At 43.6% G+C, this 23091-nt stretch overlaps 2 protein-coding genes across 2 annotated transcripts in view; both read left to right on the top strand.

The window, feature by feature from the left end:
• LOC143847311 (leucine-rich repeat extensin-like protein 4) overlaps nt 1–21714 on the top strand; it is a 74403-nt gene extending 52689 nt beyond the window's left edge. The window contains exon 2 of the mRNA XM_077356110.1: nt 21076–21714. Coding sequence (XP_077212225.1) covers nt 21076–21242 — 167 coding nt within the window. The 3' untranslated portion in view covers nt 21243–21714. The remainder of the gene's footprint in view (nt 1–21075) is intronic.
• LOC143847318 (uncharacterized) lies at nt 19614–21050 on the top strand. The gene has a single exon (XM_077356118.1). The coding sequence runs from the start codon at nt 19721–19723 to the stop codon at nt 20804–20806; it is 1086 nt and encodes a 361-aa protein (XP_077212233.1). The 5' UTR covers nt 19614–19720; the 3' UTR covers nt 20807–21050.
• Nucleotides 21715–23091: the final 1377 nt, after the last annotated feature.

Genomic DNA, 23091 nt, shown 5'->3' with positions numbered 1-23091 from the left:
CTTAGACTTTGAGAAGGCCAAAGAAGCGAAAAGTTAAGCCGGCTTTTAAAGCTCTGCCATCTCCTCATGAAGTCACTGCCATGACCAAATCGCCTTTTCAGGTTTTCGATTCGGCGGACCGCATGCCTTAATTTTTGCCTGGACTGTCTGCCCTTGCAGATTTTCCATCCAGCAGGCTCAGCACCCTGATTTTTGCCTAAGCCGCCCTTTCGGATTTTCAGCTTAGCGGGTGAATGACCCTAACTTTTGCCTAGACAGCCCTTGTGGGTTTTCAGTCTAGCGGGTCTAAGACTCCATCATTTTTCTTTCTTTCTGTTTCTCTACAAACCTGGGCCTGAGTACACCAGAAGGACTTTCGGGTGGGCTTAGGTTCAAACCGGTTAGACTTTGGTATGTTTGCATGTATCTGGACCGAATCTGGATCCTCCAGACTGCCTACGTATCCCCAAAGAAATTGGGAATCAGGTCACGCGTAGTTCGGGTTTTAAAATCTTTTATGACGAAAGTCATAAAAGATGCCCCTGGTTTAAGTTTAACAAAGAAATTTTGATTTTGCTTTCGGCTCACAGGTTCTTTTAGCGGAAAGGGGTTTCTTGTCTAGGCCCCAAAGGGTTTGCAAATAGTTTAGAACATTTGGGTATTGGCTTGAAGCTCAAATCGTCCAAGGATGGCCTCCTGGTGTACTTAAGCATAATATTTTTTTAATTGATCCAGGTTTGTAGGCTCATTTAATTTTTCTCCATTCTCATTGAGGAGTCTTACGGCTTTTCCAGGCAGGACTTCATCAACAATGTAAGGACCAGACCAGTTCGGCCTGAACTTTCCTCTTGGGTCAAATACCGGTGCCCTGTAGGACTTCAATACAAGATCTCCAGGCTTCAAATGCCGGACACGAACCTTCTTATTGAAAGCTCTCTCAATCCGTCTCTGATATCCCTGGACATGATACAAGGCTCTCAGCCTCTTCTCATCTATCATCTGCAGCTCTTCGTGCCTGGCCTTTGCCCATTCTGACTCTGGCAGGGTGGCCTCCATCATCACTCTCAAAGAGGGAATTCTTAACTCAACAGGGAGAACAGCTTCCATTCCGTACACCAGAGAATACGGAGTTACACCTGTTGAAGACCTGATCGATGTCCTATACGCCCATAAGGCATGAGGGAGTTTGTTCGACCAGTCCTTATATGTCTCAGTCATCTTACTGATAATGACTTTGATGTTCTTATTTGCTGCTTCAACGGCTCCATTCGTCTGCGGCCTGTAAGGGGACGACTTGTGATGCCTTATCTTGAACTCTTCACACAGGTGTAACACCTCTTTCTTGAAATGTGATCCATTATCTGAAATCAACTCGTGAGGTACTCCGTATCTGCAAATTATATTGGTACGGATGAACTTCGCAACTGTGTTCGAAGTGATGGAAGCATAAGATGTAGCCTCTATCCACTTTGTGAAATAATCAATAGCCACCAGAATGTACTCATGTCCGCTCGAGGATCTCGGATAGATCTTCCCAATGATGTCTATTCCCCATACTGAAAACGGCCATGGCGAAGTCAGGGAGTGCAACTCTGAAGGAGGAACATGAATAAGATTCGCATAGACTTGACACTTATGGCATTTCTTTACAAATGCGAAGCAGTCTGCTTCCATCGTAGGCCAATAGAATCCAAGTCTAAGGATCTTTCTAGATAGCATCTTCCCGTTCATATGAGGTCCACAAACACCCTCATGAGTCTGCTCAATAAGCTCTGCAGCTTTATCTTCATCAACACAAAGGAGTTGTATGCCATCAAATGACCTTCTATACAGCTCTTCACCGCAAATGATGAAATTAGCAGCTAACTTCTGAAGAGTTTTCCTTTCTTTGCTTGAAGCTTCTGGAGGATGACCCTTGCCTGAAATGAGGTTTCTGATATCTGTGTACCAAGGTTTCCCATCTGGACATCTAGCTGAAATCTCTATAGCATTTACGTGCGCAGGAGCCCATTGCAGTCTGATGGCCAGCGGTTGAACTTCCATTGTAGCAGAGATATCTAACATCGAGGCCAAAGTAGCCAAAGCATCAGCAAAATGATTTCTGGTCCTTGACAAGTGAGTAAATGTGACGCTCTTGAATTTCTGGACTAGAGATTCCAAATACATATTATAAGGGATCAATCTATCTTCTCGAGTTTTCCATTGCCCATTAATCTGGTAAATGATCAGGATGGAATCCCCGAACACATCAATATCTTGAATCTGCAAAGCTAAAGCTGCTTCAAGTCCGGCAATACAGGCTTCATACTCTGCCATATTATTGGTGCACTCAAACTGCAACTTAATCGAGATAGGAATGTATTCTTTCTTCGGAGAGACCAAGACTGCACCCACTCCTTGACCACGGCTGTTTACGGCTCCATCAAAGTACATTAACCACTTGGTGCTGAGAACCTCTTCTTCTTCGATATCCATAATTTCTTCATCAGGGAATTCGGCTTTTAGAACAGTATTCTCCTCAACTGGAGCATCAGCCAATTGTTCAGCTATAACCCGCCCCTTAACTGATTTCTGAGTGACATAAGTGATGTCGAACTCAGACAACAACAATAACCACCTTGCAGTCCTTCCTGTAAGGGCAGGCTTCTCAAACAAGTACTTTAGAGGGTCCATTCGCGAAAGCAAAAGAACCTTGTTTGAAAGCAAATAATGTCTAAGCCTCTGGGTTGCCCAAACTAAAGCGAGACAAGTCTTCTCCAAAACAGTGTATTTTAATTCATACTCTAGCATCTTCTTGCTGATGTAGTAAATGGGCCTTTCTTTCTTAGACTCAAAATCCTGCTGAGCAAGCATGCAACCCATCGCTGTATCTGTGATAGACAAGTATAACAACAACGGCTGACCTGGAATGACAGGTGATAGAACAGGAGGTAGAGATAAGCACCGCTTAACTTTTTCAAAGGCCTCCTGACATTCTTCATTCCATTTCTTCGAGGAATTCTTCTTCAGAAGCTTGAAGATGGGTTCACACGTCATCGTCAGATGTGCTATAAACCGTCTCAGATACTGAACTTTGCCAAGGAAACCTCTGATCTGCCTTTCTGTCTTCGGCGGCTGCATTTCTTGAATCGCCTTAATCTTTTGCGGGTCCACTTCGATCCCCCTTTCACTAACCATAAACCCCAAGAGTTTTCCTGACGTAACGCCAAATACACATTTACTCGGGTTCAGACGGAGCTGATACTTCCTGATTCGCTCAAAGAACTTTCTCAGTGCAACAGTGTGCTCAGGCCGAGTCTTCCCCTTTACGATCATGTCATCAACGTAAACCTCAACCTCTTTGTGAATCATATCATGAAGAAGAGTTGTAGCGGCTCTCTGATACGTAGCACCAGCATTTTTCAAACCGAACGGCATCACCCTGTAGCAATACGTACCCCACTGAGTAATGAATGCTGTCTTCAACATGTCTTCGGGTGCCATTTTAATCTGATTGTATCCTGAGAACCCATCCATAAAGGATAAAAGAGCATGCCCGGCAGTGTTATCTACCAGGAGATCAATGCTAGGAAGAGGAAAGTCATCTTTAGGACTTGCTTTGTTTAAATCTCTAAAATCAACACACATTCTGACTTTCCCGTCCTTTTTGGGCACCGGTACTATGTTCGCGAGCCATTCAGGATATTCCACCACCTGGATGAATTTTACTTCTAACAATTTCTTCACTTCTTCATAGACTTTCAACTCCCATTCTGTTTTGAGTTTTCGGAGTTTTTGCTTCTTTGGCTTAGCACCAAGGATTAAGGGTAATCTGTGCTGGACGATTTCCTCACTTAATCCTGGCATATCATCGTAAGACCAAGCAAAAACTTCTTTGAATTCTTTAAGCAGAGTGATCAATTCCTCGCGTTCTCCAGGAGATAAAGTTTTGCCAATCTTTATTTCCTGAATTGAGGTTTCATCACCAATGTTCACAGTTTCAATTTCCTCGTCAAGTGGTTTTGCTCGGCGACTCTCCTCCTGTTGGATCATATGTCTGATTTCAAGGGGAGTTTCGTCGGCATCCTCATCAGAGGGGGAGTCTTGATTGTTATTATTAAGATTATCAGATTTTAGAGCAGATTCAGTAGATGAAATAGAGACAGGAATGTACTCAAAAGAAGAATCCTTTATTTCATTGAAATTTGAATCGAATACATCAACAGATGAATTAACCTCATCGGGGTTTACAATGAACTTTGGACTCGTTTTTACAGACTCGATGGATATGTTGACGCCTGCGTCAACTGACTCAGAACTATATGAGGAAACAGCATCAGCTGCTTTATTGGGAACAATCTTCAACTCAATGTTGCCAGAAGAAGAAAAACCACCATTGACCTTGGGAGAATAGTCCTCTATGGTACCTGCATCAAAAGACTTGTTAGAAGAAATAGACTCTGAATCAAACTCGGAGATTGACACGTACTTACGGACGACTGACTCTTCTGAAGGGATTTGATTGTACTGGAAAATAACCTGGGGTAGGACTTGAGAAGTCCAGTTGGTCAGAGGTTCCTCAGCCGGGGTGATAAGACGAGTTGGGTCTAGTATCAGCGGGCTCTTGCCAATCACGGCCACAGTCTGTGACTCTTCTTGGAAAAGCGAATTCAGAAGGCTCGGCTCTATGTGCTCTGCCCAATCAGTCTCAGACTCTGCCTCTATAATCTGCATACCCACTGGCTCATCTTCTAGCTCAAGATCGAAGAAAATCTCAAACCCCGGAAGCATCTGCCCTGTGTTCTCATCCAACCAAAACTCAGCAAAGCCACAGAAAGGAAAGGCTGCGCCTTCTTTCCGGAATCGACCGTTCATTTTCAAATCAATAGGCGCCATTGGTAGTCCCAACCCACGGCGACGATTTTCTGCCCATTTCAGCATTAACTGCTTCATCTCTCTGATTTCTTTCTCTGTAGGCTTGTACCCCAGCCCGAACAAACCATTGAACGCTTTGAACACCGGAAACTCAGTTAAACCCTGATGGTACTTGCCTAATCCAGCACCTGGGATATACCCCTGCCGGCGAATCATCCTGATGACATTTGAATTTGTGCTGGTCAGGAAACAAATTTCCTCATTCAAAGCCTCTTTGAAGGTGATCGTAGTCACCTCTAGTGAAAACCCTGTCAAACTGATATCTTCGGATCTTTCCTCAGTTAAGTCCGGAGTGATCTGCCCTATCTCAAGATCGGGATCCCCCTTTACCGTTATCACTCTGTTCCTGCGAATGAACTTCAGTTTTTGGTGGAGAGTAGACGGAACAACCCCGACCTTGTGCATCCACGGACGGCCAAGCAACAGTAAGAATGAAGCCTTAATATCTAAGACTTGAAATTCTACCTCAAAGGCCTCTCCGCCAATCTGTATCTCAGTGACCAAAGTCCCGATTACATCCCGGCGAGTGCCATCATATGCTAGAATACCCTGCTCGGATGGGATAAAATTCTCAGGACTGAATCCCAGGGTTGCTGCGGTGCTTAACGGGCAAACATTCAGCGCAGAGCCGTTGTCAACCAACACCTCTGGCACCTTTTTCTTGTTACAGGTGACTGTGATTTTAAGAGGCTTAGTATGGTCTCGGCCCTCAGGAGGTAAATCGTCATCAGCGAATGATAATGTTTTCGCTGCTCTGGCCATGGCTACGAGACTGACAAGCTCATCGGGCGAGGTATTAACAGAAACTTGCGCTGCATTAAGCTCTTGAAGGACTAGCTTTCTGTGCTTTGATGAGGCCATGAGTAAACCCCATACCGAGATATTAGCCTGAGTCTTCTTCAGCTGCTTTAACAAGCTCTCATCTTCTTCGTCTGCGCTCACTTTATTCTGCCTCTGATTTTCTGAGTTTCTTGCAACCTCTGCCGGATTTTCTACGCTCAACTGAGGAGGTTTGAATACACGCCCACCTCTGGTCATGTGACGCATCTCGTCACATTGATCCTCTAGTAACAGCAGTTCGTCTTTCTCCGTTCTGAAAACATAAGGGGCATTACTGACATCCTCTTCAAAGTCCTCCATCCTTAGAACATAGGTGGCTTCCTTCGTTTCTTCCAGACCAACATTCCGAAGCGCATACGACTGGGCTGAAGATGACTCAGCGAGCTCAGCGTCATTGAACGACAGCACATAAGGCTCTTTTCCTTTGAATTCCCCGAGCTCTTCATCGTCAAACCTCAAAACATATGTTTTGTCAGATGTAATAGCGCAAATGAGAGCAGAGGGATCAAGGATGGGCTCATCTACAAAGATAGTGTTTGCAGTGGGAGGAGCAACAGCTCGGTGGTTGGGGAGAGGGTTCTGAGTGATATTCGGCCTTTCAACTGCAAGCTCATCTTTATCGATCATGTTCTGAATCGCGTGCTTCAAGGCCAAACAGTTCTCAGTCATGTGCCCCGGGCCTCTGTGATATTCACAGTATTGATCCCTTCTCCAGTTTACAGGCAGTGGATTAGGTACAGGTTTGACATCTGGAAGTCTGATCTTCTTGTCTCTGATCAACTTCTTAAGTATCATGGGCAGTGGATACGGTAATGGGTCAAACTGTCTGAACTGCCTCCTTATCGCCGGTCCAGCAACTTCCGCAACAGGCTTGGCCACTGGTCTGGTATAACTGACTGCTTGTACTTCCTTTGGTTGGATCATAGGTCTCTTCCCTTCTCGGACATCAGATAGAGTCTTGGCTCTGAGGCCCTTAGCAATAGCATCCTCGATCTGGGTGCCGGTCTTAATCAAATGATCGAAATTTTGATAGTGCTGCGGTGCCATGAAGTGAAAGTACTGCGGAGACAAGCTCTTGAGGACCAACTTTATTTGGTCTTCCTCTGCCATTCTCTGGCCCAGTTGAGCAGACTTGCGCCTCCAGCGCCTGATGAATGATGTGAATGTCTCCTGAGGATTCTGCTTCAACAGTTTCAAGTCTCTTTTTGTAACCTCAATCCCTTCTTCCATAGAGAACTGTTCAACAAACCGGTTAGAGATTTCCTCCAATGTCCTAATCTCTTCGGGTTTCAACCTCAAAAACCATCTTTTGGCCACCCCTATAAGAGACATGGGAAACAAATGGGCCATCTGCTCTCGACTTAGACCATGCTGCTGGGAAAGAGTGATGAACCATCTGACGTGGTTTCTCGGACACCCAGTTCCATCATATTTGTCATAGTCTGGTGCCTTGAACTTAGGCGGGAATACGGCATTAGGGGACATCAGAAATTCAGAAATATCGAATCCCTTGGACGCTTGAACCTTCATGCTCTCAATGTCGCGAGCCATCTTCTCATACTTATCGAACAATTCATTTTCCTTGTTAACCGGAGGGACATAATATTCTCCAACATATTGCTCATCTTCTAGATCGATCTCTACGGGAGAGATGGCTGGTCTGGTGAGGTTAGGAGATATGGCTGGAGGAGGCTGAATGGCGGGATCTTTAGAAGTAGAGACCTTTTCAGTACCCTGGTTCTTTAGATGAGTCACCTCATCTTTCAACCCTGCTATATCTCGACACATATTTCTCAGCATTTCCTGTATAGTTATCATGGGGTCCACTGGATCATTAGCCATTTGGTTGACTTCAAAAGAACCTGACGACTCTGGTGAAGATGGTAAAGGTGCTGTTGGTGACACAGTGGGATCGAAGTGACGAACAAGTCTAGACACTGAGGTAGGTCTAGACCAGGTAGGTTTAGCTTGGGTGTCCTTTTTCGGAGCGATGGTTGCTATCTTTTAGAATCCTGATTGGAAGTTAACAAACTAGATTAAATGGTTGACAAATGAAATCAGGTAGCTTCCACAAGTAGAGAGAAAAGAAAAGAAACACATTTTGCATTGATTATATCAAGACAGGTTATAACGACAGCAAAATTGATGAATCTTTGAATCGCCCATTGTTTATAACATGTATTAAGTAAAACTCTTTCCTTCATATTTTCATCTATAATGAGACCAGGATTACAATATTTGACTCTGATTATATTCAAGTAAAACAGATAAAGACAATAAAGGAAATGATAATCTCATGCCGAAGATCCTCAGAGCTCTGCGATCCGAGCCCTTTTGCTTGCGGGCTTTTCCGGTAACTCTCCACGCCGGACTTTAGATGTTAAGGAAAACCTTCTTTCCACAACCTTATTCCTCCAAGCAGCTACAATGGACTGAATGAGATCAGGAGACAGTTTTTCACAAGAAGGAGGCGTTACAGCCCCGGGAAGACATGGATATCCCGTGATCTGATGAAGCAAACGGGTTGGTGCATAAAAGGTTGACTTTTCCAAACCCATAAGATACACAAATGGATGCGGGAGAGTGCTAGTGATAACGTGTAAGCATGAATGACTCACCCAGTGAAATTGATCCTTCTCCACGCTCTGCAACCAATAATGCCACTCATCAATGGATTGGGGTTTATTGGCCATTGGTTGCCACGAAAGGTGATCCTTGAGGGTGTACTGAAGGGAGCTCCGTGGCTGAAGGATGGTGAGTTTTTCACAAAGCCACAAATAAAGCAGCTTGACACACCCATGGAAATTATCCTTAACCTCTCGTTGAGCAATAAGGTCCAACCCAGAGAAGGTTTCCGCTAGAATGATTGGGACAGGATTCCTTCCTTCGCTAATTTGATCGGTTACACTCAGTAAGGTCACAGGAGCAATACTGGAGTCTTCACGGATAACGTGACGTGCAAGGACACCAAAGATTAAGGCATTGCGCCGGCAACTTTGAAAACGGGAGTCGACAGGATCAACGTTTTTAGAAAAACGCTCAATGAGGTCATCGAATTGCACGTACGTGTCTTTGAAATAGGGCATAGCATCAACAGTCTTGTTCTCGAAAAGCTTACAGAAGAGGAAACGAGGAGACGCTACACTCGGAGGTTGGATCCAGAGTCCCTCAGGTGGGAGTTCTAATAGGGCGCACCAATCCTCGAATATAGGACAGATTTCAAAGGGACCAAATTGAAAAACATGAAGAATAGGATCCCAAAGTCTTGCAGCTGCTTGAAGAAATTGCCAATTCACACCGGACGCGCTCAAATGATTAAACGTGCTGATGAACCTGTCGGCCATACTCCACTCTGCATGCTCCCGCGGGAGAGCTCTAATTGACTCGGCTATCCAAACCCTCATCACCTTGTTCGACATGATTCAACCTAATCACAGATAGGATAAAATTAGAAGAGAGTAAAGATAACCTTGAATAACGAAATAATAGGGATAATTTTGATCAACCACATGGGAAGGATACGACTGGTGACACTGATTTTGTTCATCAATAATCATGGATGATCAATAGATCAGAAAGGTAGACCATGGCCACAAAATGACAGAAGTAGGTCATAGACTGGATCTCAAATCTGATGATGGATATTGACAACTGTATGATCAAGAGGATCAATAATGATAGATTATGGTCACAGAGACAGCGGACAAGCCATCAACCACATCTAAGACAGAGCATGCAAATAGCAAAACCTAACCCAATGAGTAATATCTACACATAGCATGGATCTATGGCATATCAAAAGAATGGGTACATAGTCGAAGGGCAACATACATATATGACATGGGTCTGTGTACACAACATGATGAACTCATGATCAAAGGGCAATAAATAGACCATGGCCATGAGAGTGACGAGTATGGACCATTAATCAGGTGACTCTGAAAGACTGTATATATGATCGATTAGACCAGGAATCCCTCACTGGAAAAGAGGGTTCTAATCTAACCAACCGACAAAACTGAGTATGCACACGAGATTCGTACAATCTGAAGACAAAATGACAGATATAGCCCCAACAACCGTAAAAGAGATACTATCGACTGCATCGAAGGAATGCAAATAGGATGAATCAGACATGGAACACCTACTGCAAAAGGGGGCCTGATCTGAACGACCGACTTTGACAAATAGGGTATGTACAAGACGATGGCAAAACTGCACATCGACTGAGTGAGTAAGACGTACGATGGAATAATACAAGTGTACACTCAGAAGAAAGACCATAGCCTATGATCAGGATAAAGACCAGGGAAAATGATTAACCATTTTGAAGACTGGAGAATGAAACTATGTAGCTAATAGTTAGACCAGAAAATTCTATTGACAGACAGACCCTGGTCTAACAGGTTAGCACAAAGACCGATCAGGACAATAAGGAATCAAGGACTGGACCATGGCCATGAAAGGTGGTGAACAGAACCGTCGGCTAGACCCAAAACTGAAAGAAGGAACAAACTGCACCTGATGATAATAGATCAGAAAAACTCACAAACATGGACCTAAGACCGGAATGACCATGCGATGAGAGATCACAGGGTAAATCATGATCTAGCTGACAACCGAGCAAGAGTAAGGGTCATCGATCAGGCCTGAAGGAATGCACGACCTCGATAGATACAGAAACCTAATCTAAGAGACAGGTCATAATCTAAGAATAGATATAATACATGCACGTACATATATACATACACCCTAACCAGGGGCACCAGCCCTAACCTGATCTAGCAAAGCCAAGAAAACCTTGACTCGAAAGTGTGTGAGTGTACTAGATAGCGCGGCGGGTAATCACGGTGTGACTTACCCTTCTACACTACAATGGGCAGGCTAACTTCTATCCTAGGCTCACATATGCTGGTCGCACATGTTCGTCCTATATGAGTACATATATATAGTGTCCTAGCAAGGGTTCCCTAATTTTGGTTCTAAAGGGAGCAGCTAATATATATATACATAATATAATGAAAAAAAAGTAGGGCCCGGGCATTTCTGCTGGGTACTATGCTTATGACCATACCCTTGATGTATAATGCCAGCACACCCAGCATTATACAGAGTATGTTCACCGCTCATCGGCTGCTGTAGAACACCAGCACACCCAGTGTCTACGGCTGCAGCTCCGGCGCATAGCTTGGAAATAGATACAACGGTTCCCTCAAGGTCATAATTACCCGTCTGGTACGCGTCATATCTATTCCCTGAGGCCAATAATGAAAACAACGAAAGAAATAAAGAATATGCCAATGTATGATGTGCAGTGTGTGAATCCCTTGTTTTAATTACGCACCTATCTGGTGCCCCTGGATTCTAACGATAGAATTCCCATTTAAAATGATTTTAGCTCAAATTTCTCCAAAGTTAGTAAAAATGGCATTTTATAGAGTTAGGCAATATTTCAAGAAATCCCCAGCAGAGTCGCCAGCCTGTGGACCCCGATCCGAGGACGAGTGCGGCGAGGGACGCGAGATCCCCACAGCAATCCTCTAAGATCTCCACAACGGAAGAGAGCTCTACCAAGGAACTCTCGAAACGGATGCCACCCTCACAGCATAGCATGAGTGGCGATACAAAAACGAATGAGATACATCCTGATCAGGAGCCAAGGCTCGAAACCGAGATGTACCTAAAAATAACTCAGAGTCGCCATCCATGGACACGCCATGGAACCAAAACAAATGCTCTGTTTGCAATGGATAACCAGAGATACAGAAGGTCCGTGCCTGATGACGAATGGAGAAGGTCCGAAGAGCGCTCCCAATTCGCCCGAGTGCGAACACTTGGTCTCTCATGCCATTTATTATTAACCTCGAAGAGTTTTGGGCGAAAATCATATGAAATGGGAACACACCTCTCCGAGAAAACGTCTATCTAATCATGCATGTCTCGGAGATGAAAATAAGCACACACAAAAGAACCGAAATAAATGTCACCTAATGACAACTAGGTTATGAGTGACAGGCCTAACAGGTGTCTAAGTTCTGGTGGACGAACGCATGCATGCTACAGCTAAAGGTATAGGGTCTGCACAAGAAAATAAGAAAACACAACAAAATACACAATATAACAACACAATAAATCCTAAGACTCTAAATGATTAAGCCCGAGTCCTCGGATGGTCTGGTATTCATCCAAAGAAGCCTACGTATCCCCGCCTCCACGAGAATCAAGGCAACGTAGTTCTTCGCGTCTATTCTAAGCTAGGATGCCTTAGACACCTAGACCTCTATCTTAGACTCGATCTAAAAGACCGGACTAATTATTAAAGCTTCTTGAACGATTATTTAAATTCCAGTGAATTGTAGATTTTAGGACACCCTATATGCCCTAACTAAATGCAAGTTAACCTTAAGCTAATGCAGGTGGTTCCTACAACCTACGTGTAACTAGGCTGTATGCCCTAAGGAAAACAATAGGATTGCTAACGTATCCAAGACCTAGTCATCAGTCGGCGATGTGAATCGCCAACTAACCGGACGGAGGCACTCCTAGCTAGGACAAACCCCTAACTCTAAAACAAACACAAACAAGCACACAACAAGTCAAAGACGAACTCCTAACTCTAAAACTCTCTATCTAGGACAAACTCCTAACTCTAGAGGAAGATTTGTGTTAAAAACAAGGTTTTAAAGTTGAAGGGTTAAAGCATTTTTTATTTACAAAGTTTGGCTGGACTTGGGATGAAGATCCTAAGCTGCACTACGTACCTCGTGGAAGAGGATCAAGCCAACGTAGTTCGAAACGAACTCTCAAACTACGCTTCTAAAATAAACACTCAACACTTCAGATTTTTTTTAAGGTTTTCTTATATTTTCAAATGTTTTTGATATTTTTAAAGTTTTCAAATGTTTTTGAGTTTTAAATTTCTAATGTTTTTTGGATTTTAAAGCTTTTCCAATGCTCTAAACCTTTAAAAGTTTTCAATCTTAAAGGGGACACGCAAGTAATACCATAAACTAAGGCAAAGCCTTAAAGCAAAAAGGGGAAACCCCAAACAAGCAACAAAGGTCTCAAAGAGACGATCCACAACAAGAAACTGGCGTCTCAAAGAGACAAACCACAACAAGAAAGATAGTGCCCCAAGAACAGAGAAAACAATCTAAGATCCTAAGCAGGGAAGGCTCTATATGACTGAGTTAGTCTCTAATGGAAAAACTCCTAACTAATAACACTAGGGAGGAAGTACAAATGAGTCAGAGACTCTAATAACACTACAAAGGATGAATGAGTCAAAGACTCTCTAATCAGGGCTGACTCCTATGCGAATGGACTATCGAATAAGGAGAAGCTCACAAGTAAAAAGGAATAAAAGACCCTGTGCATAGCTGGCAAAGGTGAAACACCCAGCCGGGCCGGACAGCTACCTAGCCCTCAGGGTGCAACAAATGTGCAACCCAATACCCGTAAGGGTAGGGGTATGCTGCCAAGCCGAGTAAGGTGCTCTCCCAAAACCAAACGGCGCACAAAGAGGAGGTTTAACAAGAGAATGAGATCGGGCGGGTCTAAAAGGAATAAGTGACCTTGTGCATATTTAGCAAAGGTGAAACACCCAGCCGGGCCGGACAGCTACCTAGCCGTAGGGTGCAACAAATGTGCAACCCAATACCCATAAGGGTAGGGGTATGCTGCCAAGCCGAGTAGGGTGTTCTTCCAAAACCAAACGACACACAAAGAGGAGGTTAAGCAAGAGAATGAGACTGGACAAGTCTCCTATATACAAAGGAGGGGTATGCTACTCGGACTGAGCAAGTCCCCTAAGGATGGGCTTGGGCTAGCGCCTTCATCGCCCTGGCGCGAGAGGGGATTCTAGTTATCTAAAGAAATTTAACAGAAAATCCATAAGACTGTGTTAGTCTATCAAAGAGAGAAGAAAAGGCTACCAGATAATCGCAAATTTCAAATCCATTCTTATAAAAATAAATCAAGTGCTGAGCAAAGAAGAAATTTCAATATAAAAAAAATACACAATCTATAGCAATCATAAAATAATAAACAACATTAATTAGTCCAGACCAGCCGCTGGATAGCCTAATAAAATAAAAGAAAAACAATATCAAACACTTCTATGCCCAACCACAAACACCACCCCAATATGGGGATGAAATCAGATGATGCTAAAGTAATCATCTGATATCATAATACACATGATAATATTTCTACAAACCGCCTTGAAATCAAACAGTACTCATGTCGATAACATCGAATAGAGTAGTCATCTGATTTCCTTCTTCAATTAAACAATTTATTTATATAAAAAATAATTAGCCCAGACCAGCCGCTGGGTAGCCTAATGAAATAATAATAATAAAAAATGATAAGCTTTCAAGATAGTCTCACCTGAACAGACCATTCATCTTCAGAACCTAACTCAAAAACTTAACATAAAAGAAGAAGCTTAAATTTTCAACAAATTATACAAATGCATGCAATGATATTTCTGATATTTATAAATTTTTGGTGCATAACAGGGGAAATCAACTTGTGCAAATTCAAGTGCAAAAACGGTGAGCTACAAAACACAAAGACAGGCTCCAAGTAACCTTATCATTGCCCAGAGAAGGTTTCTCTTTTTTTTTTTTTTTTTTTTTAAAAAAAGGGTTAAAAGAAATCCAAAAAAAGTGGGTAGGCCTACTAAACAAAAGAGGGGAGCGCTACTTGGATTGAGCGAGTCCCCTAAAGATGGGCTTGGGCTAGCACCTTCATCGCCCTAACCGCTGCGGATTGGATACCTAGGTCTGATTCTCTTGATAGTATACGACATATATGAAGGAGATGACATTAGTAACTCTACAGGATGACCCAACCCTTTGTAAAACACCCAAAAACCTATTTGATTCATAAGGCGAGTAAAAAAAAATGAGTGAATAGCAGGTAAAGGAGTTAGAATACGGATACATTGCTATCAATGCCAGGCTGAATTGAATAATAATAACTTTTTTCACGTTCAATCAATTACCTTCCCAATCACCATATAAGCACACACCTTAAAATACGACTAAACTGATAATCACATCCTTTATACTATATACAAGTACTCCCATGTTTCAGGGCCAGCACGGCTGCCCACAACATGATTTTATTTTTCCTAATGCAGGAACAAAGCCTTGTTAGAGTAATAAGCCATAATCGTATCTATTGCTTCTAAACAAGTAAGACTATGTGCCAATTCCAAGAATTTCGCAAGCCAAGTAACTGAAACCTATCCCAACATCAACTACTACATATTGTTCACCCAAAGAAATATATATAGCTCCTATCATTTACTGATATGAGAACCATAATAAACCAAATGAATACAGGTTTCATATACTTGGACAAAACTATGATTTAACAATAGAGTAACGGTTATAAAAATGACAGGCTGCTAGGGACACTTCTATGGCACAATAACTAAAGTAGGGCTACTATACAAATGGAAGGGCTGAAATTATCAAGAGAGCGAGGGTTGAACTATCAAATGAGGGCTGCTCTTATCAAGGGTGTGAGGGCTGTCAAAATCAATATGAATGGGCTGCCATTATCAAAGCGAGTGGGCTGCAATTATCAAAGGGGCTGCAAATATCAAGGTAGAAATGGCTGCCAATATTAAATGGGTGAGAGAGCTCTAAACAGAATCAAACACCAATATGCTCTTAATTTGAATTATAAGAAAACATAGCACACATATATACCTTTAGCTAAAAATTCAACAATCAATAGCTTGCGTGTATGTAACGGATGAACATTTCAAAATCTACAGAATCTACAGTGCACATGCAGACACTTTTAGATAAAACCTGGAGTAAATAACTCCAAAGCATAATTAAAAAGCATGGAGCTGATTGATCCAACCTAATGATCAGCCCATAGAAGTAAGGCCAAGCGAAATAAAGACAAACCTAATCCATAGGTTCTGAAGCTACCCAATCAAAAGACAAATTGATTTCCAAATCAATGATTAGTCCTAGCTGACCTGCTGATAGAACATGAGGAATTAACTCAGGGCTCCTATGGACTGGTTAGGCACAAGACTGGATGAGCACTGGACTGGTTGGGCGCTGGACTGGTTAGGCGCTGGACTGGTTAGGCACTGGTCTGGTTGGGGGCTTGACTGGTTAGGCACTGGTCTGGTTGTGGGCACTGGACTGGTTAGGGCACTGGGTAGGCATTTGTTAGGGCACTGGGTAGGCATTTGTTAGGGCACTGGCTGGTTGGTGAGGGCTTACTATGGTGAGGGCTGCAATGAACATTTTTAAAAAAAATCCACAACTAGTGGGACTGCTATAAGCATCATCGAGTCTCAACAAAATAGAGGCTGCTATGGGCACTATCATGTTCAGGAACCTAAAAAAAAAAGAACATAACAGGCAAACTCAGCTCATGTATCTATTTGGACATAATTAGATTCGGTTGATAAAATGATAGCAACACCACTTGGTCTTAACACTTCAACCCAGACATACTATTTTATAATATTCCAAAAAACTATCAAGCACAATTACTATTCAAAATAAAAAATTCTTGAAACTAACCATGCCTCTAACAAATATGGTGATTAAAGGGGTGCCAACAAGTTGAAAGCCATTACTCTATTTTTAATTTCATCTCCAGGCATTTCCATGGAAAATTCTGTTTTATGAGTGTATAGCAGAAACAAGGAAGAAGCCATCATGACATTAGATTGTTGTGAATCAACTCATGCTATCAATGATAGATGTAAACAAAAAAAAAATCACAAATCCCCAACCCTATGACCGTTTCCAAGTGACCCATTGAGCATAAAAATAAAAGAAAGTTACTACTGAAGCAGCTTGAAATGGAATCAAATCACATGCCTGTACACATGTCATGGGGTAAATAAACCAATTAATCTATACCCTTTGCCAGCACATACCATCTTCCAATCAGTTCGTAACAGGAACTGAGCTCAAGGTTTGATCCAAGACCAAATTGAAACCAAACCTCACAAACTAAACATTCTCCATTAGAACATCAGCAAGGAGTAATCACATGAAACACCGCAAAATTCAATATAATTCAAAAGGATCCTTACCTCTTCTCCTCAAGAAAATGGAGCTAGAATCTGCTTACAACCTCCAAAGATACCGATGTTTGCTTGAGATGGAGGATGTAGGTGACGATCAGAGATGAGACCAATAGATCAATCGTTGATCTCCTCTTTCCGAAGAACTTCAGAGAAATTCTAGATCTAAAAAATGGGAAATAGAGGTAGTGATTGATGGAGATGGATCCGGGTAATGGAAGAAGATGAAGATAACCTGCAAGGGTTTAAGAGGTAGAGATGAGAAGTGGCTCAGAGGAGATGATGGAGAGGTGACTACAAATTGAGGCTCGAATGATGGATGTAGTGGGGTTATCTAAGAAATGGGGTCGAAGGTGAAGAAAATGGGTTTAGGTGATGGGGTTTGATCGGTTTTAATGGGGTTACCAGATTCCGGTGGGTTATGGCCGGATTCCGGTGGTATGGATTTTAGTGGGTTGTGAAGAAGAAGAGGACGGTGGAAATGGGTTTCAGATGGAAATAGGTTTTGAGATGGACGGATTTAATGGTGCGTGGGTTTGCAGGAGGTGGAGGTGGTGGCTGCTAGGGAGATGCTGCCATGGAGGGAGAATGGGGTTTGAAATGGAGGTGGCCGGCCAGAATTAATGGGGTGTTGGCCGGAGCATGGTGGTGGTGGGAACGGTTTTTTTGGGTTTTAGAAAAAGGGTAAATGAAAGAAAGAAGAAGAAAATGAGGCAAGGGTTTGGATTAAATTGCAGAGGTGGGTTTTTGATGGGGGTTGGTGGCTGGAGGTGGGAAGATGGAGGAGGATGGTGGTGGTGGCTGGAGGTGGGTATGGAGGAGAAGATGGCTGTGAAGTGGAGGTGGGATCGGTGGCTGGATCCCTCTTCTCTCTCACTCTCTCTGTTTTTGGTAGAAAATGAGAAACCCCAAAATACGAGAGGAAGAATGAATGGTGGTTGAGAAGCTTTGGTGGTGGATTCCGGTCGAAGGTGGCACGGCCGGAGTTGCAGAAACGGCTGGCGAGATGGCGGTGTATTTGGGGAAAGAGAAGAAGATGGGGAAGGATTCGGCCGGAGATGGCGGTGGTGGCTGGATGTGGCTGGAGGTGGGTTTGGATGCTTAGGGAAATGGGTATGGAGGTGGTTTCCTCCTTCTTCTTCCTCCTCCCTCTCTCTTTTCCTCTCTGTGTTTTCCCTCTCTCACTGGTTTTTTTCTTTTTTTTTTTTGCTTCGAACGAGAAAACAGAAAATCCTCTCTCAACCCTAATTCATTAGGTGATTATATAGGGTGATAATAAATTCGACCCTTTTTCCCCCAGGACAACCCTCCTCTATACATATTTATGACTACTCCTTTCTCAACAGGGGGGGCCCAGGAAAGAAATGGTCCATAAAAGATGATATATTCTGCCCCCCCTTCCTCTCCTTTGGACAGCCTCCAATCAATGCATTTTATACATTTCCTAACCTACAGAGGGGGGTCTCGGGCAATGGCGGAGGGGGAAAATTTTATGGAAAATATCTCCCTCCTTTTGATCCTAGCCCTTCAAATCCACTTTTGTTTAAGGGCTAGGATCAAAGGAAGCCTAATTACCTAGGATTCCTTCTCTGGCTAATTCTAGTCCTTAACCCCCCCCCTTTAAGCTAGATTAAGCCCTAAACATTACTTGAAAAGAAAGAAAAGAATCTTTCTTAATTACAGAATTGCCCAACTTCTGGATAATGCACCCCTCAATTAAGCTGTACACTAATCCGCATACCCCTGCTTCTGCCTGGACAACCCATTACAGAAAATTTGAGCTGGTTTTCTAGATTCCTGCACACCCCCGCTTCTGGCTGAATCGCCACCCTTATTCCTACACTACCCTACTCCACAAATGTCGTCCGTTTGCTAGGCAAACCACGATGGATTTTGATGAAATTTTATGGGGATTCTAGTGGGACCCTAACCTAGCTTGGGAACAGATTTGGGACTCTACAACACTAGTTTGGTAGGGTTTTCATCCTACCGACGCTTATTAGGGTTCGGTCAAAATGGGGTGTCTACACCAGGCCAGGGCGCCAGGAGTCTCCTGTCCAGCCACTATTTCTCCTAGCTGAGTCTGAGCCCGGCCTTAGCTGCCTGGAGGTCTTAAGGCCGGCCCGGCGCTGTCTTTACCTTCTCTTTGCTTCTTCTAGCCACTTTCATGGCTTGAAGAACCAGGGGGCAACTGATAGGGTCCGGACTCAGCACTGAGGGAATCCGGACTCAGCAATCCGGACTCAGCACTGAGGGGTCCAAACTCAGCATCCAATTAGCTTCTGGCACGTGGCCCTCACAAGGACCGTTGGAAGGCCAACACCTGTCTCCACTAGGTGTGACACCTGGACCAATCAGGGACCTCCACCTGCCCTTCTTAGGTATGAAACCTGGTCCATACAGAGGCCACCACCTGGCTCACAACTACCACCTGTCCTAGACAGGTGGCTCAGAATCACTATAAATAGCCTTCACTTGTGCTAAGGTGAGGGTCCTGAAAATCTGAGAACCAAAACTCTAAGCTTTTTGCTCTGACATTGCTCTACACTCCTGCTCATACTGACTTGAGTGTCGAAGCGCCCGTCCGGAGTATCACTCCGGGTTGGTCCTCTGACCCTTTTCTTTCTTGTCTGTACTCTGTGTAGCGCAGGACTCAACCAGCCATTCAGCCGTGGCTCGTTAGCCCGGACCACCCAGCCCTACCATAACCTGTTACCGATTTTAGGCCTAACAGTAACTGATGCACTCAGTAACTGATGCACTCACCAAAGGTACTTTATCAGTCAGTATCATTCTCCATACAATAATTACCAACAAGAGTTTGGTCATTGACGGTGTTCCTCTGATTAGGTCCCTGAGGCTCTTTAAGTAAAATTAGGAACCTCTCTCATCTGAGTGCTGGTCATCCCCATGGGCACTTGCTCATTTGTTCCAGGGCTCATATTTCTGGGCCTCTTCATCTTCTCAACGGCTACGTTTGGTTGGGACATAATATTATCGGCAACATGGGCACTTGTTTCAAAGGGTAGCAGAGGCTGCAGCAACCCATTATTGGATAAGTCCTCCAAATTCGATATCCCTGATAATCTCGGAAACTCTCCGGTCTCCGTTATCGTCCTCGCGAACAACAAATTTCATGGCTGTGTTCCTGCAAGTCTTGGAAACATGTCCGAAACCTTAAATCAGATCATACTCATGAACAATGGCTTCAGATCATGCGTTCCTGATGAGATCGGCCTGTTAAAGAAACTCACTGTACTAGATTTGAGTTTTAATGAGTTGATGGGGCCATTGCCGGACTCATTCGGAGAAATGATGAGTTTGGAGCAACTCGATGTTGCTCATAACATGCTCTCAGGGGAGATCCCGAAGAGTATTTGTGAGCTACCGAGTTTACAGAACTTCACGTTTTCTTATAATTTCTTCACCCGAGAGCCACCTGTGTGCTTGAACTTACCTGATTTTTCAGACCGGAGGAATTGTTTGCCGGCTAGACCTGCTCAGAGGTCTGATAAGCAATGTAGGTCCTTCTTATCCCGTCCTGTTGACTGTAATTCCTTTAAATGTACTCCTTTTGTCCCTCCTCTTCCTCCTCCCCCTCCCCCTTCCCTTCCTCCTCCAGTTTTTTCGCCGCCGCCTCCTCCTCCACCACCTCCGCCACCACCACCACGTGTATACTCTCCTCCATCACCACAACCTCCTTCTCCACCACCGCCATCTCCACCACCGCCATCTCCACCACCGCCATCTCCACCACCGCCCTCACCTCCCCCGCCATCTCCTCCACCACCTTCTCCATCCCCACCGCCGCCTTCACCTCCACCACCATCTCCCCCACCACCTTCTCCAGCCCCGCCACCACCATCTCCACCACCACCACCACCATCTCCACCCCCACCGCCGCCACCCATCTACTGCGTTCGATCTCCACCACCCCCACCGCCAAATTCACCACCTCCACCGCTCCCCTCCACCCCCAAGTCCATACTACTATAATCCGCCACCGCCCCCTCATTCACCTCCTCCACCTTCACCACATTCACCTCCTCCACCGCCCCCTCATTCTCCTCCTCCACCTTCCCCACATTCCCCACCGCCACCCCCGCCTGCTTACTATTATAACCCACCTCCACCCCCACCTCTATCTTCTCCACCTCCACCCCCAAATTCGCCTCCCCCACCTCCTCCCTGCATAGAACCCCCACCACCTCCTCCTCCATGTGAAGAATATCCACCCCCACCACCAATTGTCTACAATTCTCCACCCCCACCGCCAATTGTCTACAATTCTCCACCTCCACCTTCACCTTCACCTCCTCCACCACCCATCTATGAGAGCCCACCACCTCCTCCGCCTGTTTATGAAGGCCCATTACCACCTGTAGTTGGGGTTTCATATGCCTCGCCCCCAGCTCCTCCCTTTTACTATTGATTCTTTTGAGAACATCTCTTTCTACCCTATAGTTGAAGCGGAAATATACCATTTATTTGCGCTGTTATGGGTTATGGCTGCACTTCTTTTGCATTTTCTCTGTCAATCCCTCTGTTTTTCTCTCCCTGGGCGATTATCTCTCTGGAAAAATGGGGCGAAATGGGAATTATCCGGTGCTGATGGAAGTGACAGAGAAGAGAATACAGGGAGAGAGAATGGGAAATTCTCCATATTTATTTGGATTATGAATGTTGGAGTTGTGAATAAAAATGGTTCAGAGAGAGAGAGAGAGAGAGAGAGTAGTTTCAGGGAAATGTAATGTATAGGCATGAGATTCATCAAGGATATGCAGGCATGCTGCTCTGGTAATTTCTCTTTTTCCTACTTTGTTCATTCTTCTTCGTTTATAATATGATGATTACTTATGTATTTTCAGAGATTAGTTTGGGAACCGATCATTTATTCTTTTTCTTCTTCTTTGATCTAGTATTGTTGTGCTTCTTTGCTGTATTCTCATGGGTGATTCTTATGTTCTTGAGCTATGCTTGAAGTTTTCTCGCTGTTTTTTTTTTCCTGGATGAGCTTTGAAAGAGGTAGGAAACATGTTTCTTCTTGTTAGAATTCATTGGCTTTATTTGTTTTTCCCTTTTTTTTTTGGTTTGGTTTTCTTCCATGATTGACGTCAAAGAACTGATTTCCAGCCATTGATAGTCGGGTTTATGACAAAGAGAGGTGGGAAACATGTCTTTCTTTCTCTTGTATTGAAAAACCTGTGATTTTGATCATGTTATCATGGTTTTGAATGTTTACTCTGATTTGATGTTTGAAATTGAAGATCTTCCTGTTTCCAGCTATCATTGACAGAGAAAGAAAAGCACAGCCCAAGACTCTCTAGTGTGCTTTTGGGTTTTAATTTGTGGCTTGGATCACATAAGATTCATGTTCACTCTTGTTCTTTACTGCCCCACTTGATTAGGATGATATATGTACATTTCTTGCCATTAAAATATAAGGGGAATGCTGTAGACTGAACCTTGATGTATAGACTATAGATCTTCTCTAGCTTGCATCCAATTAAGAGGATAGACCCATTGCAAAGATTCCACCTACCAAACAAAAACTCATTACACATCTCACAAGATAAGAAAATCAGGAAATGGCCATAAGTGCAATTTATTTCTGGAATTCATGATAAACAAATAATTTTTCCACCCCTTTTCAAGCATTTCCAACCCCTTGAGTTTCTCTTCTCCACAAAATGGGAAAAGGGCAATCAAAATGGATGAAATGTCTTGAAAAGGGGGAGGAAATGTCATTTCCCTTGACCAAAGAGGCTTCTCTCAATGGGACCTTGGCACATTCTGATGGATCCAAAGGATTTGAACGGTAATGGACAGGATTTGGGCACACCAGTTGGATCCAAACCATGTCCATTGTTTCTATATCCTAAGGTCCGAAATTATTTTGAATCGTCACCTTGTTGTGGCTGGAAAATCTCTGTCAATTTAAATTAGATTAAAAAGTGCCTAATAAATTCAGGAGGGTCATTATCATAACAATGTAAGAGTGTGGATGGATTTCTTTTTCCTAAGATAAGAATTGGGTAAAGCTAGGGCCTAGGCGTAGGCATTGACTGAAGAAAACAAAACTGTAAAAATAAAAATAATAATGAAACTCTCCTAAAATATGAATAAAAAGAGTTCTCTTATCAGAATTTTCTGGTCACCAGAATACATGTGGCATATTCCAAGGCCTCGTGACTGGAGGCACGGGTCCGACAATGCCCATGCTTTCTCCAACCTATCTTCTTTTCCCTTTGAGACACCCCATGCCCTACGTTCTACCTTTA

The sequence above is a fragment of the Tasmannia lanceolata genome, unplaced genomic scaffold, assembly GCF_043159265.1.
Source record: "Tasmannia lanceolata isolate RefF3 unplaced genomic scaffold, GAP_Taslan_0.1 ptg000003l, whole genome shotgun sequence".
In the NCBI taxonomy this organism is placed as follows: Eukaryota; Viridiplantae; Streptophyta; class Magnoliopsida; order Canellales; family Winteraceae; genus Tasmannia; species Tasmannia lanceolata.
Note: the sequence above shows the minus strand (reverse complement) of the source record. Positions and strands in the feature narration are given on the sequence as shown.

Coding starts and splice junctions, on each gene's coding strand:
- LOC143847318 (XM_077356118.1), top strand. CDS start 19,721: ATGGGCACTTGCTCATTTGTTCCAGGGCTCATATTTCTGGGCCTCTTC.